This window comes from Mesoplodon mirus, assembly GCF_964341445.2.
Source record: "Mesoplodon mirus genome assembly, chromosome: 2".
Classification (NCBI taxonomy): domain Eukaryota; kingdom Metazoa; phylum Chordata; class Mammalia; order Artiodactyla; family Ziphiidae; genus Mesoplodon; species Mesoplodon mirus.
This window is the reverse complement of record NC_138977.1, coordinates 40,209,752-40,230,530: the sequence shown is the minus strand read 5'-3', so window position 1 is coordinate 40,230,530 and position 20,779 is coordinate 40,209,752. Positions and strand designations below refer to the sequence as shown.

The window sequence follows — 20,779 nt, the reverse complement described above, 5'->3', positions numbered from 1 at the left end:
TAGTCATGATGTTTTGGGGTTTTTTTTACATATTGCCAGATTTCATTTACTAATATACTAAACTACAGTTACATTAAAGTCAGTGGCTTTAAACATTACCCTGCATATACCCTTATGGCTTTTGAATAAACTAAAAATGCCTTAAATGCTTTCATAAAACAATTTTTAAACAAAATTTTAATTAAAGCGTTTATATCTTAACATTTTATAAAATCACTTGGATTATAAAAAGCTCACACTTGGTCTATAGATAAGGAAAAAATGTGCATTAAAGAAGCCCTAACAAGGAAAAAAAAAGTCCTAAGTTATTTACATAATGAAAAATAACTACAATAGTCAAGGTTTTCTAGCTGGTTGGCTTCCCTCTCCTTTGGGCTGCTGCTCCAGAATTCCTTTATAAAACACATAAGGGATGCAGTACCACAGGGCTGGAGGTCCTGGTTTGAAGCTGCATTTACATAAGAAGCATTCATTTTCTTAGCTATTTGTGTTATAAAACAATAAAAATAGAAAACTTTTCTAAAGGTATTTTTATTCACATTTTACATAAGACTGAGAAAATGTCAGTTGTCCATATCAAAGAATGGGGAAGCCAAAACAGTAGTCTCTCCCCCAAGGTCACTGCTCCGCTTGTTTTTTTACCTGTAACATTAAGTTTCTGTTTCCCATGATAGTCCAGAGATAAGACCTACAGGTTGCTTTTAGTTCTTGAGAGAAAAGGAAATTAAGAAAGGTGCTCATCATAAGAACATCAAACATTAAGAGAAAAGAGTTTCTGCCCTCAAAAGAAACAGTGGAAAAAAGACAAGACATATTCTCATTTCAAAGCAATTTATAGTTAATGATAACTGGGCAAAATGATAGATTTATTTTTTAGTTGTGTGCTTTCAGAAGTAATGTCAAATTTACTTAACATCCGATATTTTAAAAGGTTTCTTGCATCTTAAATGGTTAAAAGTGGTGTTATTAAAGAAAAAATGCAAACCCTTTTTTTACAGAATAGTATAAATGTTTATTTTCTGTATGATTTACTTTGCTGTCCTGTTTTTACAATATAGAAAAGTGTATTCTTTGAATAGCTCTAGTAAATATAAATTTAATCTTTCTACTTTGGGATGTAAATAGAGCTAAAAAATTATATACCCAACCCTCCCCAAATAGTCTTTTAAAATTGTTGAATTAATGTGGATATTAATCTTGTTCAGCAATTTGATGCAAATGCCTAAATACAAAAAGTTGTTTAGTAAGTACTACACAGGAAGGAAAAGTCTTAATACTTTAGATAGCTTCCTGAAAATCAGAAAAACTAGTAGCATTTGATTGCACCTTCAAATTTTTACAAGCAAAACATTCTCAAGCAATGCCGTCATACATAATCTACAACTGTAATCCAAATTTCACAAACATTTTATGCACACTGTATATAAATACACATCACAAAGGTGCAATTAGAATTAAACACAGAATATATACAGAATGAACAAAGTTTAGGTTTAGACAAAAAAGGTATTGTAATCTTTTGAAAAATAACGATTAGATATTATTTTATCCTCTTACACTAGTTTACATTTTTACAAATTTTAATTAAACATACTAGATTGAGGTGCTAAGAAAGTTTGCACTATCTACATTTAAAGTTACTGCACTATAATTTTATAAATCCAAATTTTAAAAGGAAGATGCTTAATGAATAACGGAATCTTTTTTGGATTACTTAATTTCTATTGCCTATATCTTGCATGTTCATATGAACATATATACACACTTAATACATACAACTATAGATTCCTTGTAGGAAATGTAATCATTATATACTACTAATTACTGAGGATTAAGGTACCTAGCAAAATGCCTGAATTCCAACATGGTTTTTTCTCATCATAAAATCCAGAGTCCTATTATAACAGGCTCTTAAATTCATAAAGCTTTTGAATTCTGAATTACTGAAAATGATTTAGGTTATCTTAGTAATTATATGAAAACATTCATACCTTTAGCTAACCAAATCACTGGCTAGAAATAACACCATAATAAGCTTCCCTTATAAAAAGAAATCCCACTACAATTTTGAAAGCTTTGTTAGGAGGCCCCTTTCAGTAAATCAAGTAAGAGTCATAGATTGGTTTGAAACATCTTAGTTCAAAAGTCTATAAAAAGAACTGTTTGTATAGATGAAAAATCCTTCTCTAAATTCATCTCTAGAGCTTCAATATTCTTTATTTCTCCATCCAAGCCAAATTTGTTAACTCGTAATTATGTAAGGTTCTATTTTATCACTACATAATCATGTTTACTTCTATTCATATGCACCACTCATTTTAATAGTACCCCTTAATCACTGACAATTTTATTATTTCAAATACATACCGCCTCCTTGAAAGAAAATGGAAACATCCCAGAGCATTTCTTAGTCACTCCTTATTACAGAAACAAATTGTCTGTTCTTTGAGAATTATTTTCTGTCTGTTAACACTTTATATGTTTTTAAAAAAACAAAATAACTTTTTAAAAGTGTGCCTACGGAGTACTTCCCCTTCTGACAATTCCCAAAGTGACAACAGGATATATTCCAGAATCCACCCTAAAAAGTTGATTTTTCTTAAAAAGTAGACATTCTATCTGCTTATATTCTAGATCTAGTACCAAAGAATGACCGGGTAATACCAGTGCTTCTTTGGCTTTTTCTACTGGAACAAAGTCACACAACGCCATACATTATAAGTTATATAATAGTTTATAAATGTTCTTTGTCAATAGAATCAGAAGGACAGAACATCTAGTTCTTAAGAAACCCAAGCAAATTAAAAATCTATATAATACAATAAAGAAAAATTCAATTTAGAAGGGGCATAAGCAGATTTAACTAAGATTTAAAATGTAATTTCCTCGTTTAAAATTTCTCCTCTTTCAATATTATAATTTCAGATCTCACAAGACTGAATTAACAATACAATAATTGTTAAACTATCTTCCAGAAAATCAAGTGTCCCTGCACCTTCAATTTTCTGTACAGTTCGATTTATCAGTCTTTTGTGCAAGAGTTAGCAATTCATGGCACAAGGGTCACTTTTTGCTTTTCCTGCAGAGTTGATGACGCTCATCAAACATCGCCCGAATTCCTCAAGTATCATCCGTTCAGCCGCTGCCTTTGATTTCCCCTTCTTGTCTGCCTGCTCTGCCTGGGCGAGAAGGCAATTACACGTGGCTTCAGCTACTTCCTTAGTGACAAATGTAAATGGCAATCTGAAATGATTTTTAAGAAAGAGAGAGAGAGATGATGATGGTGTTGAATAACAGCAAGAGTGGCTGACTTTCACCTAGAAATCTCTGTCGACATTTTCACGATTCAGCAAGCACACTGAACATCACAGTTTGTGCGATGAACAAAAGCACATCCCAGAGAACTTTTAAAAAGTTAGACCTGGGCTTCCCTGGTGGTGCAGCGGTTAAGAATCCGCCTGCCAAGGCAGGGGACACGGGTTCGAGCCCTGGTCCAGGAAGATCCCACATGCCGTGGAGCAACTAAGCCCGTGTGCCACAACTACTGAGCCTGTGCTCTAGAGCCCGCGAGCCACAACTACTGAGCCCACGTGCCACAACTACTGAGCCTGCGCATTGCAACTACTGAAGCCCACGTGCCTAGAGCTCGTGCTCTGCAACAAAAGAAGCCACCGCAATGAGAAGCCCACGCACCACAACGAAGAGCAGCCCCCACTCGCCGCAACTAGAGAAAGCCCACGTGCAGCAACAAAGACCCAACGCAGCCCAAAATAAATAAATAAATTTAAAAACAACAACAACAAAATGAATGAAGTCTGAACTTAAGGCCCACTATGACAAGATAGGGTGACAGGATTTAGGCTGGTATACATTTGTATAGAAATCTTTAAAATATAAAAAGCATTTTAAATTAGAAAACATAATATTAAAATATTACAATAAAGTTAACATTACAATAATATTGAATAAGTAATAGTGTATAACAGTAGCACTCATTATATAGTATTTGGAAACTATAGGAAAGAAAATGGAAAAAAAAATTCAAATTTTTGCCACTCAAAGGCAAAAGCTTGTTAATACGCTAGTAGGACTTCTTTAATAGTCTTTTTATACTTAGTTTTGATAACAGTGCATAATTTTGTGTTCTTTCATACTTCATAATAACAGATATCTTCCCAAGTTGAAAAATTAATTGTAAATATTTTAGTGTAGCAATATCTTTAATCTCCTCATAGAGATTAGACTTAATAATCTAAGGTTTACTGAAAGCAGATGACCAGAAAGGACCCCTTGTGATACCCCTCATTAAGGTGTCTGCCCATTTCCACTTCATTCAGTCAAGAACTTTTTGCTGATTATACTCCAGTTACCAGAAAGAGTTCTTTAGAACTAGTATCTGAAATATTTTGTACAAAAGCCTTACTTTTATAAGTTTTATAAGTTGGATCTTATTTCAACTTCGGCATTTTAAATGAAATACCATTTTCAAGGCTCATTCCATTTAATAATTCCTCAGATTAACCTCTAACAAACTCTAATACAAATTCAAGTCAGCATGCTGTGTGCATTGGGCCCTGCCAAGCTGTGCTTTACTCCTCAGAGCCATGTGAAGAGGGTGATGTGAAGGATAAGAAAACCGAGGTAAGGCCCAGAGAGGTGAAGTGCTTGGCAAAGTCACAAATTACAACAGAGCACAGATAGGATTTAAACTCAGGTCGGCCTGACTGTAAAGCTCCAGCTTTCCTACTCCAGAGCTCAGCAGTCTAGGGAAATAAGGAGGTACAATAACACAGTGTGTGACAGGCTCTCCAGCAGGGTGGGGAAAGTGCCCCAAGGGCACGGGAAGGTAAGAAGGTAAGAATGTGAAAAAATATGAATAACAACACAACCAGTAAGAGGTATAAAAATTTTGGTTTTCTTCAGGGTTTGTCAAATTATTCAAATTTTTGTCAAATTATTCAAATGTTCCCTCATCTTAGTAGGGAGAAATCCAATTAAATTAAGCACAGTGACCTAATACACTACCGTGCAGTTTAGTACTGTACGATATATCTGACAGTGATTTTTCTGTTACTTTTAAATTCCTTTACAAGTAATTAAAGATAGAAAATGAAAAAGTCAGGTGTGCAACAACCAAAAGTATGAGCCCAATTTTGCCCAAAAAAAGAAACTTCACCAAAAATGAATATATCATACTATAAAAAGATATTCAAATATTGACTTACTTTCCTCCTCCGCTATTCAAAGCTGGTGTTGGCCTAGTAAGCAAGTCCGAAATCTGAGAGGATAACTTAGTCTTTGCTGCTGTTTGTTGCTGTACCCTTACTTCGGCTGCATCTGCCAAGTGCATCAATGTCTTTCTTTCTGGGCTTTCTTCAAAATTCTTACAGCCAATACATTTGCATATTGATGAACACATTATTTTTGCCTAAAAGATTTACAAAAGAAAAGCTTCCAAATCAAAACCAAAAGACATCACTACAGTAGACTCCACGATCAAGTCAATAGGTGACAGAGTTAGCTGGTCAACTGACATAGATAAAATGGAAACATCTCTTGCTGACAAACATCAAAGGGGCCAGCTATGCATGTGCATAGGTCCAGTATTCTTGGCCACTCTGAAAGTGGCTATACTATGTTTGTTTGAGGCCTTCCACGCCAATTTCCCCCCACTATAGATTTTCCTTCTGATATGAATAACAAATGTTCTTTTATTAAAAAATGAGTGATACATTACAATATTCAAAAATAAGGGTCATCCAGAATCCAGCCACCTCAGTCACATCACCGTTAACATGTTGGTGACCTCCCACTTACGCAAACACACACACAGTATCATATCAAAGGGATTTCACAGATGCTATTTTTATTATGAATACCTCCCCCTCCCTAAATAAATCCACTGTCCAGAGTCCCCAAACCCTTCAAGAGTCCATATTAAACCAGTGTGTCCTTTCATGTAAAAATATATAAACTATATATATATTTATGAAAAACACAGCCTTTATGTACATATATTAACTCACCAATACAGAAGTCTTTCTTTTTTTTTGTTTGTTTTACATAATCATATACCCACTTTTCTGCATCTTCCTTTTCTCACACTATACTTCATGAAATCCCTCCCTCCAAGTCATCTGGCATAGGCTGAATTCATCCTGTTTAATGACTGGTTATTAATCCCTGGTATGGATGTGCCACATTCTATTTGGGCATTCACTCCTCTACTGATGGCCATTTATTTTGTTTCCAGTTCTTGAGTTCCACAAACAATGCATAAAAACATTTTTTTTGTATATATTACACTTTTATTTCTATGAGCTAGGTTTCTAGAATTGGGCTCACTGGTCAAAGGGTACATGTATTTTAATTTTAATAGATGTGGCCAGATTGTTTTTTCAAAAGGCTATAACACATCTCATTAGCAATGGATAAAGGAAGCCTTTCCTACATTCCCTCCAACAGTGTATACTATAGCTCTTTTTAATAAAGTGAGATCTCGTTCTTTAATTTACATTTCCCACACTCCTAGTAAATTTTAGTATCTTTTGTTGGCTACTTTTTCTTGAGCAAACCACATCAATTAAAATAAATAAACAAGCCTACTGTCCTTCCTCTCTACAGTAAGATAAAAGGATCATATTATGAACACACCTACCCTGCTCCTTTTTTACAATACACTAATAAATTCCATTTACCAAAAGAAAAAAAAATGGATATACCTTTTGAGTTAACTGGCTTATTTACTAGGAGCCAGTCTGGGATCCAACCGAAGCAATACTTAATAAGTATCTAACGGTGAAGAGAAAAAATTCCTAACCTCCAGGGGAAGAAGACATACTGATAATGGTAATTTGGATTAAATTTTAAGAATTATAAGGTACTAATAATGTCTAATAGGAACTCAGGAGGGAGAAATCAGAAATACAAGTCATCCATTTAAGCATTGCTAATTAAACTTCTCTTGTGGCCAAAAAAAAAAGGGGGGGGAGGGGGTGAAAAAGGTCATAAGAAAAGTCACAATCACTTAAATAATGTGGACAGTCACTCATTCCATCAACAAGCCCTGAAAGGCCTGTGAAAGGGACATCAATGTCTTATCCAGATGCAGACCAACTGGACCAAAAAAGCCAAGTCATTTCAAAAGATGAACAACACAAACTGTCAGACAACATCATAACTAATTCACAGTGAGCCAACTGGCCACTGCTAGTCAGAGTTCACTGTATTCCAAGTTTTTCCATTGTTTGGTCTTTTAGAACAACATATTAGTTATTAGACATTGTTTATGTCCTGAATGTCAAGGATTTTATCATAATAGATAGAGCAGCTTTCTTCTAACATATTTCAACCAGTGCACTGCCTTTTCTACTTCTATTAGTTCACAGAATTGTCAACCAGTTCAATTATTTAGTTCATGTATGTCTGAATTTCATATGCTTAGCATGTATTGATTGTTCAATGCCATATGCAAGAAAGGCTTTCTTTGCCCTTCTGACCCAGCTTTGTAACAGTTTCCATTTTCTCTTTTTTGTGTGTGGAATTGGTTTTATAGCTTACATGCTTACATATTCATGACAATTTTTGTATGATATGGTCTGTGAACAGAAGCCACCTATTTCATCAGGTGTGCAAACAAGAGTCAGTCTTTCCCAATGTGAATGAAAAACTGGCTTGTTGGACTCTGCGACACTGTTTAAGAAACTTTCAAAAATAATCTTGATTATGTGCAATTTTCACTCCTACTGACTTCAGGACTAACAAAATGTTACTTTACTGTACTTGTTGAGAGGAGTATTGGACTTCTGAAATATGTAAATTAAGAATTCACTACGGAGAGAATACAGTACACAAGACCTTTACTACAGCACACCTGGTATGGGGGTGGGGCACTGGGCTGCAGGTACACGCTCCTAGAGCAGAGCACACCTGGCCAAGGGAGAGCGCAGTGCTTGCTGGTATTACTTTACCAGGCCAGGCCTTCGGCCAAAATTAAAATAAGGTTTCCCTCTGCATATGAAATCTGAACGAATGAAAATATAACAGATGAGAAGAGCCAACTGCCGTAGGAATGACTCAAGCCAAAAGAGTATCAGTAAAGAGTTTCGGGCGCACCAAGAAACCAATTGTAGTAACCTTGGATTAATCTTGGGTATGACTAGATTGCTTTATTTAAGCTTTGAAAATAAAAATAACAAACTATATAGTACTTTGTCTGAAACAAGTGGATCATTTACATGGCATCTATCAAAGCAGAGTTTCAATATACATTTTCCAGAAAAGAAGCTGCCTGACCCATAAATAAAAAACAGCCAGTTGAGTGGGATGCTTAGACGGTAAAATGGATGCAGTCACCTCACAATACCCAATAACCTCAGCCAGCAGTTACATATTCCTCCTTACCTATTTTTATGCTCACAAGGCAAACCTTCTAACATAGTTTAATTTTCCACAGAGCAGTGTTCTTCAACAGGGCGCTACTAGCATTTGGAACAAGATAAGACTATACTCTCAGGACCGCACCCTGAAATGCAGGCTATTATCCGTATATATTTCCGAAAAGTCTGTAGAGGAGAAACTGGGTAGGAATACCCCTCAGTGGAGAACCACTACTACAGAGTTTCCAGTCCACTTTGATGTTATTGTTATTGAAAATCAATAAACTGGTGCTGTGGTTCGCATACTTTCAGGTACAATGACCACGAAGTTATGAGCTGGTAACTCTGTTAATGAGACCCCAGGCTGTAATGACAAAACAAAGGTACTGTTCCTCTGAAGCCCTGCTTGGGAGGCGAGAAGGTAGGTCTTCCTCAAATTAGGGCCCTTGGGCTGACTTTTCAAACTGCAATATTTTCAAACTGCAAGAGCAAAGTAATTTCCCAGTTTACAAGTACACTTTTTTTGTATGCACTTTCTAAAGTTATTTTCAAAAGATGGTTAGATTATTTTTCCCAACCTCAACTCACCTCATAGCATTCACAGTAGTTTTTAAGACATCCTGATCGTTTGCAATTACATCCTTTGCTGTGACGTCGATCTGATTCTCCCTCCTTTCCTTTCCCTATCTTGGGCTTAAAAGCTTCTGGATTTCTGTCAAGGCATGCCTATCAAAACAGATCAAATATCAAGTGATGTTAAATCACAGCAGATTAAACTTAAATTCTGCAAATTTCTTCATAAAATATTGAGCTCAACAAAAAGGTGAAATTGTAAACTTTTGTCAGTTAAGTGAAATAAGAAATAATCACCTTTATTGCTTTTTGCCTTTCATTTTCATGTTCCAAGTTATTATAACAATTAGTACAATTGCAGTTGTTGCAAAATTCACCGTTTGCAAAGCAATCACAGTATCTGGAATACAAAAATCACTGTAAGTCACATAAAACAGTCATTGATAAGAGAAACAAAACTAGAAATTATCTTATTTAATAGCATTATATATGCAGTAAAGCAGTTTAGAAATGTACTCAGAGCCACCGACTCACAGAGTTAACCACAGGTACTGACAAGTCTCAAAATTAAAGTCACCAGCTCCTAGAATTTTGGTTTAGAAACTTAGTTCCAGTAGTAACAGCTGTCAACACAAGAGCTATGTGATTTTTATGCACCCCAAAAGTAAGTTATTTCAAAATCACAAAAAAGGAAAAACATGGGCTATATTCTATTATATTAGTGGAACCTGTTCACGTAAACTACTGTCATGTTTCTTTGGATTCTAAACCCCCATAAGACCACTGCTTTTTTTTTTTTTTTTTTTTTTTTTTCCCGGTACGCGGGCCTCTCACTGTTGTGGCCTCTCCCGTTGCGGAGCACAGGCTCCAGACATGTAGGCTCAGCGGCCATGGCTCACGGGCCCAGCCGCTCCGCGGCATGTGGGACCTTCCCAGACCAGGGCACAAACCCATGTCCCCTGCATCGGCAGGTGGACTCTCAACCACTGCGCCACCAGGGAAGCCCCAAGACCACTGCTTTTTGTTTAACTGTTTCATGTCAAATCTCTTGAGTACTAACAAGAAAATTAATCAACAAGTTAAAAAAACTACTCAGAGTATCATCTCATTTAAGAGACCAAATATAAAGGTCATAAAGAAGATCAGATTTATTAGTAAGGACAGAGATCATGTCTGTCTCATGCAGCTGGATCCCTAACCCCTACTCCAGTGCCTCATCTGTGGTAAAGACTCTAAAATTATTTCCTTCTGAATGAATGAAAGAGTCTTTTTACACCGTCATATGTGTTCATTCACTTGTATGTTTAATTACTTAGACTTATGAAATTGGTCTGTTAAGAATTTTTAGTTAACTCCACTTATTTTTAAAAGCATTTTCAGTTATATCAAATGAGGAAACAGCAGCAAAAAGACTTACAATTTCAAACACAGCGATTTTGTACAATTACAAGGCTTTCTGGGCCGACTGGCAGACTCTGATGGCATTATGCTACACAGACACAAACAAAAAGATATACATTTTAATCAATTAAAGGTAACTATTTAAACTAAGAAAAGTCTCTAATCTGTAAATTCCTCCTAAAATAAAGCTTTAACAAATGTACCCATCTCTAATAAAAGTTTGTTATGTTGTTCCGTTTACATTAAGTTGAAAAGCAAGTTGTACCATGAAAAGAAAGGTAGAGAGCCAAGATATGCATTAAAAAAAAAGAAAAGGAAGTTATCAATAGTTTCTGAAGAACATTCCACAAAATATACTCTTTCTTCTAAGGGAACTGAAGTTGAAATCTCCTAAACTCTTTTGGAATTCAATTATAAAAGGTAGTAAGTAGAAAAGGGTGTATGAAGTTGGAATTTAGGAGGGGAGAGGAGAGGTAGACTGGTTCCATGTAATTAGCTAAAGCACTGCTTCTCAACCAATACTGCAAAGGCAGCAATTGACAGATTAAAAAACAAATAAACAAAAGAAAAAGCAAAGACCTAAATAACAATTTAAAAACTAGTTAATATCATGTTTAAAACATATTCAGGAGGAGACAGAGAAAGAGAGAAAAGAGAGAGAAAATAACAAATCACCTGCGCCAGAACTGGTGAACTGGAGTAAAAGATAATTTGGGAGTTCTCTGACTATCCCTGCAACTTTTCTGTTTAAAGTATTTCAAAATAAAAAGTACCGTAGAGGCACACTCATGGCTTTGAGGGGAAAAAAGTTAAATACATGTATTTTGAAATATATATGTATATTTGATGTTGCATTTAACCTGATCCAACAACTTAACTTACATATATTCAAATAACTCACTCACCCATTGAACGGAAGCCTTGCCTGGGTCTGGATACCAGGTGTTCCGGTAAAGTTAGAGTTGCTTGCTATAGACACATAGGAAGACTGCTGTAGCTACGTATAAAGAAAGGTAATTTCAGACCATATTTACAAAAATGGACAATACTCCTAAATATAATGATCGGTAAGAAGCACAAATTCATCTATTAAAATAGGAAAAACAGAATGGAGAATTTCATACAAACATACTCACTACCTCATAGAGCTCTTCTAAAGACCCAAAACTAATACCAGAGGTAAAAACAATGTGGACATTTTAATGTACTACATGGTATAAATATAAGAAATTCTTTCACAGAGGAATAAGGATATCAGAATTAGGAAATTCCAGATGAATGTCCTGAAAGTACTGCAGTAAAACTTGTATTGGCTAGAAAAATGCAATGTGTCTACTTGTAAATAAAATAAATAAAATGTGGTCATTTATCACAAGTTATAGAGAATGAGAAGTTACATACGTAATAATTAAGTTTCTATTTTACACTGATTTCTAAACATAAGAAAAGAGATGCTAATGATAAAAATACTGAACACTAATTTTTTCAATCAGTAGCCACATAACATACTCCAAAGTACACTTCTTTAATGTACACAGGTTTCTGTCTCTCTTATAATCTTGAGTAGATCAACTCAACAGCTTAGAATATGGTGCTAATTAATTTGCTTGATTCTTACATGAAAAAGAAAACAACTTCTATCTTCTTCCTAGAAAGCAGCACTCCTAACCCAAGCCAGCCAATTGGATAATATGTGGCTTTGATTCCAAAGATAACCAGATGTCATCTAAAGAAGACCAGATCTGGACAGATCACTACCGACATGTCACCTGGAAGTGCATCTCACAGTCTATTTTCCAAGAACAGGTGTGCGGCATCATATTCATAATGTGAGGAGGAGCTTCATTACAGTCACAGTGCTTTCTAAACTCATTGGGACTCCGCTGATTTTAACTCAACGTATTTTCTCTCATATCTACATGATCTTGCCCTCCTACCAAACTGTTCTCAGCTCCAAATTGCCTGACTTGTATACTTGACTTGTGCTGTATATTTCTAAATACTAAAGATATACAAAAATAAACTCAGAAGTTTTCATTAACAATTCAAGGTTTTGGAAACAGTATAAACACTGAGTTAGATGTTTTTGAGTAGTTTTAGAAAGTGATAATGCTAGACATCTTAGACCCAATTAAACTTTTTGAAATGCAATGACTTAATTTTTTGCCCATACCTGAGTCACATACTGAGCAGGAAGCACCGCATAGCCTACATTCCCTGTTCCCGGGGCCGGTGCCAGCACAGTGCCTGGTGGCAGGTTCGTGAGGTTTGGCTGGATTTGTGGCAGTGGGGTGGCAGGCATGATAAGCCGCTGCTGTGGCTGGCTGGTGGTGACTATTTGGGAAGTTGGATTGATTGGTTTCGGAACAACCTAAAAAGAAAGGAAGTATGTCAATGACCACGAAAATAAATTTCACAGTTTCTCAATTCAGTATAAATCTCTTAAACTTAGGGGATTAAGAGGTCCAAACTATTATGTATAAATAAGCTACAAGGATATATTGTACAACACAGGGAATATAACCAATATTTTACAGTGGTTATAAATGGAGTAAAAACTTTAAAAATTGTTAATCACTATACTGTACACCTGTAACTTATACAATATTGTCCATCAACTATACTTCAATAAAAATAAGTAAATAAATAAATCTCTTAAACGTAAATCTTAACTTTCAATTTTAAAAGTAAATTGTCTGTTTGGGAGAGACTGAGAGAAGAAGTGATGTGATACTCACTTGTTTGACAGTCTGCGCTGAGACAAGTGGCACTGACATCCGCACTGGGGTGGTATTAACGACCACTGGCTTTGCTTTGTAAAAAGGAGGGAGGAAAAGGACAGTTTGTTTACAGAAAATAGTATGTAACACATTTAAGATACTTAGTTCTCTCACGATATCCTCATGAGATAACTTAAAGAATTCTACTGGTTTCCTATTTGGAGGAATCTTTAATCAAGACAGTTACTTTCAAAATTCTTTAACCCATCTAACTAGGGAACTTATATCTAAGGTAGCTATAGTCTATCCATTTTATGAGAGAATGTCTGTCGTTTAAGATATTCTACCGAAAATACTTCAATCTGTATTCAGACGCTTTATATATTCACTACTAAATCCAGTGAGATGAAATGATGCATAAATTAAAAACTGCCATTCAGGAACTTGGGTAACAATGCTGTTCTATACTATTTCTAATTCTGTGTACAATTCATTATTTACAGAGTACTACTAAAAGGCAGCATAGCAGCAAGGTTAAGAATATAGTCTCCTTAATTCAACTATACTTCAATAAAAAAAAAAAAAAGAATGTAGTCTCCTAAGTCATAAGACCCTGGGGGCTCAAATCCCAATTCTGCTGCTTTCTAACTACGCCTGTATCCCCATCTGCAATATAGGGACAGTATCTCCCTTACAGGGTAAGAGAAATAAATATGTTAATTCATGGAAATTTGCTACAACAGTGCTCAACAGATAGTAAGTGCTCAATAAATGTTAGTTCCCATTATTGTTTTGTTTTGTTTTTTTTGCTGTACGCGGGCCTCTCACTGTTGTGGCTTCTCCCATTGCGGAGCACAGGCTCCGGATGCGCAGGCTCAGCGGCCATGGCTCATGGGCCCAGCTGCTCTGCTGTATGTGGGATCTTCCCGGACCGGGGCACGAACCCGCATCCCCTGCATCGGCAGGCGGACTCTCAACCACTGCGCCACCAGGGAAGCCCTAGTTCCCATTATTGTTATTGTTCTTGTTGTTATTACAAACATTACTGCTACATAAATGTCACTGTAGACAGTGTTCCAGGGAAACTATAGTACAAGACACCTGCTCAAAGAGATTATATTCAAGTAGAGCAGATTAGACGAGTACCCAAATAAAATAAATATTGTTAAAAAAAAAAAAAAGAGAAAGCACTGTGGGAGACCAAAGGAGACAGAACATACATCTGACTGGCAGGGGCTGGGAACGGGGAAAGCTGCGTAGAGGACAGTGTCTGAGACAGTCCTGACCAATGGTCAGGCTGCAGAGCGGGCACACAGACTGGAGGAGGGCAGTCCACACAGAGGCAGAGCAAGAGAAGTGGAGGCTTGACGCTGGGCACTTCACAAAGTGCTACGGGACAGACCGGTTTGGCTGGAACCTAGGGTTAAAGCAGGCAAGCACTGGCCAAAAAAAAAAAAGGCAGACTGTGGCTGTTTTGTTGAAGGCCTTGAATGTAAGGGTAGAGATCTGTATATTTAATCTGTATTATTAATTCAGCAGGCAATGAGAAGTTTCTGAGGACTGTGATGTTCAGAAACATTACTGGAATGGCACAAAAAGAAACTGTACGCGGCAGCAGTATGTAAGATAGAACAGAGCTGCAAGAGACAAAGAAAGTTAGAAGAGTACAAAACATGAGAGTCTAATCTGGGGTGATGGCACTGGGAATAGAAAGGAGAGAACAGCTGCAAGAGACAGGGTGGAGGTGAAAGGATGGCAGGAACTGTAGGTACAAGGGAAAAAAATCGGTTATCATGGAGCTTTCAAGTGAATGGGAAAATGACAGCTATTAGAATTAAAAATTCAAGGATGAGCTGATCTAGAGGGAAGATGAAACCTGACATGGAGAAATACAGTGATGAAGTTCAGGAAAGAGGTTGGTACTAGGCCTGTATGTTTGGATCAAAATATGTACCATTTCTAATACTGCCGACTGCCACTTCCTCAGTCTAAAGGAGGGATTTAAGAAGACTGAAAGGACATCCCTTCGGGTCTTATTTATGCAAAAGGCCTAGAGCCCGCTATGAAAGAGAGAGGTTGAGATAACGGGATCTAAACTGCTGTGAACACTGAATCAAACAAACTGTTCTGAACAATAAAAGAAAAAGAACAGATTTCCTTGGATAGAAAGGCTGTTAACAATGTTAACAAATTTTTTTTACTTTTGGTGGGGATGGAAGGGTTGATGGCTGAAGACGAGAAGTTGAGAGCCCTGGAAGAACATTAGAGAGAGAATACTCTGATCTAAAAGGGAGCAGGCCCTTGCAGCAAGGTGACAAACTAGGGAGGAGGGGGAAGGTGGGAAGGTCGGAGACCTCCAGAAGGAGCGTATGATCAGTGGTGGTGATCGCATATGGTTTAGAAACCATACCTGCAAGTGTTTGAGGGTTTTTAATTTCTTAAATTGATTTCCTCCCTAACCAAGACTGTAGATTATATTCTAAAGAGATTAACCAAGCAATCTTCTGGGTCCTTCTACTGTGCTACCTGCCATCCAGCCAGCAATTAATATGGTGGAACATTTGAATACTGGTGTTTGTATGCTTTGATGGGAAAATGTACAAGATGAGCCCAATTCCCTTTGGCATTTAAGTAAATCCCTCATAGGGAATTAAGCCTTTAGAAAAACACATCAATATGTTTTATGAACTACAGTAACTATTCAGTGTATCTCTAATGAAAATTGTAAATTTAACTCGTTATTCCTGTGAAATAATATATTTTACATATACCCAGATCTTTTATGGGAAAGGACAGCAAGACAAAAATAGGGAAATATGGGTGGATATGAGGGAAATAGCATGGGTGTTATATGTATGTGAGTAGGTGGGAAGAGGGAATATACAGAGAGAGGTGAAGAAGCCAGAGAGACAGAGGGGAGAACAGAGAGGGAAAGTGAAGGAAATCAAAAAAGGAAGCAGCAGGGAAGCAGGAGGGGGGTGAGGGATTGCTAGGAGGCAAAGAGAACAGCGAAGTAGAGAGAAGCAGAAAGACAGACATAAGGTTGGAAAAGAAGGAAATGGTAAATACACTAGAATTATGAAATGTCCAACCCATTCCTCCACTCTTCCTGGATCTTCAGTTTCCTCTTCTACTCATACCAAATGCTTATTCTTGATAATGAGCAAATCAGTGCTAACGTTATGCTGGAAGTGGATACTCAGCATATGTGTATACACACAAACATAAAATATAACCAACTATATCTAATGACTGCTTTATATCATTATGATATATAAGAAAATTGGACTTGTAGCACTTAGTAGCACTTGCTAAGTAATGAGAGAATATACAATTGACTTCCTTAGTCAGCAGTACATGCAAATTTCATTTTTCCTCTCATTAAGAACACTGTAATAAAAGATTTCCTTTCAAAATCAGTTTAAAGAGGGAATAGAAAATATAATTACTATTTTATATAATTATGTCTAATTTTAATAGAATACACACTAAAATACTGTTTCCCTCATGCCCCCTCCATTTTCTCCCATCAGTAATTTAAAATCCAAGATTTTTCTTCCACTTTCCCTTAGATGAACTAGCTATCAGCAATGGACAGCTCTAACCCTCTGATCCCTTAATAAAACTGAAGGCGCAAACAAATGGTCTTTAATTCATCTATTTACATCCAGCAAACAATAGATCATTCACTTGTCATGTCATTTTGACATTGACAGAATATGCAGTAGTCTTCCAAGGAAAAAAATTAGGCCCCAAATATAAACTGTCCTCATCCTTTCACAGTTTCAATTTTTTAACAAGTAGATAAATATGGAGAAAGGTTATGTGTTTGAGTCTGTGTATGTATATCAGGTGGCTGGAAGGATTAAACACAAACTAAGTAGGACTACAAACAGGAATACTTTTCAGGAAAAATACCAATGAGTAAAATAACAACATTTTAACTGATTTTCATTAGCAATTACAGATTCAAAATAAGTAAAGGATGAAAGTTCATACTTATCATTTATACCTTGTCTACTGGTCATTTCAACTGACCCCCAAACCCTGTGTAGTTTAGATGGCTTTGTAGTTTAGAAAATAAGATAAATAATTTGGTTCCATTTAAACTATCCCACTGGCATAATGCAGGCTTTGAAACCAGCAATAAAATGGCTACCCACAAACTGATGACTAAGTATGATTATCTGGTATTACAGCACACTGTGTATCAGTTTCTAGCAGAACAAAATACTATAGTTATATACAACTGGGATTCTATTTCACTGCCTTCTGCAACAGCTGCTGATTCATACTCAGCTGAAATGCCATACTTAATCAGGATTTCAGCAAGAAAAGGACCAATTTCTATATAATGTTCAAAGCATTAATTATTGTTTTTAAAAAAATGGTTACTAACCTTGCTGAAGAGGCTGAGTGTTTGTACTGGGATTCTGACTAACTGGCTGGGTTGAGCTACTGGCTGTTGTGGCAGTAACAAGTCGGACATAATGAAACTTGCTTCCAGGCACTTGAATCTGCTGGACATTGGGAGCAGTTGCCAGAGGAATAATTGTCTTAAATTGTGATGTGCTCACTCCTCCAACAGTGATGGTCTGCACAGCTGATTTCACTGCCTAGTGAACAATACAACATGGCTCTCATTAATCTGCGATTTTATTTTCCTACTTCATTTTTACTCATGACAATCGCTCAAGTAAAAAAGTATGTTCCTGAATTTCATCAAAAGCTGTTGAAAGGAACAACCTGTTCAAAGAGAAATGAATAGTAATAAATACAGGAGTGAAACCAAAATTAATGAGTTCTACCATCCCTAGTAGTTAACTTCCTTGACAGTCCAGGTCAGATGACTTGCTATGAAGAAACTATTACTTAAATTGCAAGAACTCACACAATTTTGTTAACATCAGTTAAAATTTATAAGAAAAAGGTTATTTAAAAACTTTCAGTATTAAGCCTCATATTCAGAAAGAAAGGACACAGATATTTGGTTTTACTGCTATCCACCAAATTAACTACGGCAAATTTCATTTTCACATGTCCTAAAAGAGAAAGAAACCCCAAAGAAAAGCCCTCATTAAGTCTAGCCAATTCTGAAAGGCTTATAATATTCCACAGATACAAATGTACCCACTAACCTATGGGGAGAAGGCCAAATTCAATCCAAAATTACCACTATTTTGGTTGTCTAGGGAAACTAATTTTGGATTCAGATCTAATTCGGATCTGACTCAATATAATCATTGTAATCATTTTTAATCCTTTCTTTCAGTCCAACAAAAAGCAATGTGACTTCCCAAAAAGCTAAATGAAACATCAAAAGCAGAACAGAACAAAAGCCTTTTAAGATGTCTCCAATTGATGTTTAACCAATGTACGACAGACTGTCATACAAAGCAAAGATCCAGACAAGATTCTCTAATTAGTTCTATGGTATTATTTTATAAATAATTACACCACTACCTATTCTTCAAAAAGCCCTCATGCCAAAAGACAGGTGACATGACTGAGGAAATCTATATTCACTATATGGATGATAATTTATAAAAGAATAATTTTGAAGAATTTGAACATTTTCATAAAAGTACAGGGGAAAAAAGGAAGAATGTCATTAGTTTGGAAACTCTACAGATAATACTCAAAGTAGGTTACTTCAGCATAAAATAACTCACACATTATCAGTAGGCAGAGGCACCACAGAGTAGATTTAAAATAAAGATAAGAGATACCAGCTGTGGTGGTGAGTTAAATGAAAACATAAAACTTAAGAAAAGGGATAAAATGTGTACATATGGAAGCTACTGAAAAATCAAGCTACCCATGAGTCACATGTGTACAATGGTACAAGAGACATTGTCCTTGTTCTACTGACTCAAAATGAAAAAAGAATACTATTTTAAGAAACAAGGTAGGGGAAGGGGGGTGGATAAACTAGGAGTTTGGGATTAACAGATACACACTACTATATATAAAATAAACAACAAAGACCTACTGTATAGCACAGAGAACTATATTCAATATCTTATAATAACCTATAATGGAGAAGGATCTGAAAAAGAATATATATATATAACTGACTCACTTTGCTGTACACTTGAAACTAGCATTATAAATCAACTATACTTCAGTTGAAAATTTTCTTTAATAAAAAAAAGAAAAAAAATATGTTTAAAAAAAAGAAACAAGATGCCTCAGACGTAATAGTTAAATTTACTGGGTACCTAACACATACAGAGGACACTGCTTTTGAAAACTCTAAGATTATCTGATTTAAATCTAGCAACCAAATTATGAGCTAGGTACAGCATGGCACAAGTACCAGGGATGGTTTAGTTAAGTTTGCACAGTATACCCTTTTTTCCAACTCTACGTTCAACTTTTCTTTTTTGTCTTTTTTTTTTTTTTTGGCCATGCTGTGCGGCTTGCGGGATCTTAGTTCCCCAACCAGGGATCCAACCCAAGCCACAGCAGTGAAAGAGCAGAGCCCTAACCACTGGACCGCCAGGGAATTCCCTCAACTTTTCTGTATCCTAAACTTCAAGCTACAACTCTTACAAGCTGTAAATAACTGGCTCTTTTAAAGATTCTTTTTCTGATGTGAACCTTTTTTTAAAAAAGTCTTTATTGAATTTGTTACAATATTGCTTCTGTTTTGTGTTTTGGTTTTTTGGCTGCCAGGCATGTGGGATCTTAGCTCCCTGACCAGGGAGCGAACCCACACTCCCGGCATTGGAAGGCAAAGTCTTAACCACTGGACCGCCAGGGCTCTTTTAGAACAAAACCAGATCTGACTATATTTTTTATCAGTATACGCCTATTTACGTCTAACATAGTTAATTAACTATTAGGATTTAACTCTACCGTTGGACTGTTTCCTATTTGAACCACCTGTCCTCTTCTGTTCCTTTTTCTCTCCTTTTTTGCCTGCTTTAGTGTTAAATGTTTCATTATTTCACTTCCCCTGTGGTAGCTTGTTATTTATACATTATGTTACTATTCTTATAGTAGTTGCCCTAGAGATTACAGTGTTCAATGTAGGAATTAAATTAGTACTTTACATATCACCAAGACAACAAAAGAACCATAGAACGTTAACATCATTTATTCTTGCCCCATCTTTGTGCTACCATTAAGTATTCTTTAATTCTCCATATAATTTAAACTCTATAAGACATTCATTTAGATATACCCACAAATTGACCCTTTCTGTCCTTTCTATACCCTTTCTGTGCTTCCACTTGGGATCATTTTCCTTCTGCCTAAAGAACTCACTTTAGGATTTCCTTAAGTGCAGGTCCGCTAATGAGAAATTCTCTACACTTTGGTTCTCAAAAAATGTCTAATCCTTTTTTATAATCTCTCTTTTGCTTGATAAAGTCATCTACTGAATTCTTTTTTTTTTTTTTTTTTTTGCGGTATGCGGGCCTCCCACTGTTGTGGCCTCTCCCGTTGCGGAGCACAGGCTCCGGATGCGCAGGCTCAGCAGCCATGGCTCACGGGCCCAGCCGCTCCGCGGCATATGGGATCCTCCCGGACCGGGGCATGAACCCGTATCCCCTGCATCGGCAGGCGGACTCTCAACCACTGCGCCACCAGGGAGGCCCTCATCTACTGAATTCTTAATCTCAGTTTTCAGTTTGAAAATATTCATCTGATTCCTTTTTATAGTTTCTAATTCTCTGCTGAAGTTCTTCATCTTGTTAAATA

General features: G+C 36.3%; 1 protein-coding gene across 6 annotated transcripts in view; it reads right to left on the bottom strand.

Annotated features, from left to right (window-relative positions):
* Positions 1-559: 559 nt before the first annotated feature.
* The window catches only part of LIN54 (lin-54 DREAM MuvB core complex component), a 74,635-nt gene continuing 54,415 nt past the window's right edge, over positions 560-20,779 (bottom strand). For all 6 annotated transcript variants that reach the window (XM_082606232.1, XM_082606235.1, XM_082606231.1 and 3 more), the window contains exons 5-13: positions 17,472-17,688; positions 13,091-13,164; positions 12,526-12,723; positions 11,258-11,349; positions 10,369-10,440; positions 9,249-9,351; positions 8,967-9,104; positions 5,226-5,428; positions 560-3,243 (exon numbers count right to left, since the gene is read on the bottom strand). In XM_082606232.1, the coding sequence (XP_082462358.1) occupies positions 3,042-3,243; positions 5,226-5,428; positions 8,967-9,104; positions 9,249-9,351; positions 10,369-10,440; positions 11,258-11,349; positions 12,526-12,723; positions 13,091-13,164; positions 17,472-17,688 (1,299 nt within the window). In that variant the 3' untranslated portion in view covers positions 560-3,041. The remainder of the gene's footprint in view (positions 3,244-5,225; positions 5,429-8,966; positions 9,105-9,248; positions 9,352-10,368; positions 10,441-11,257; positions 11,350-12,525; positions 12,724-13,090; positions 13,165-17,471; positions 17,689-20,779) is intronic.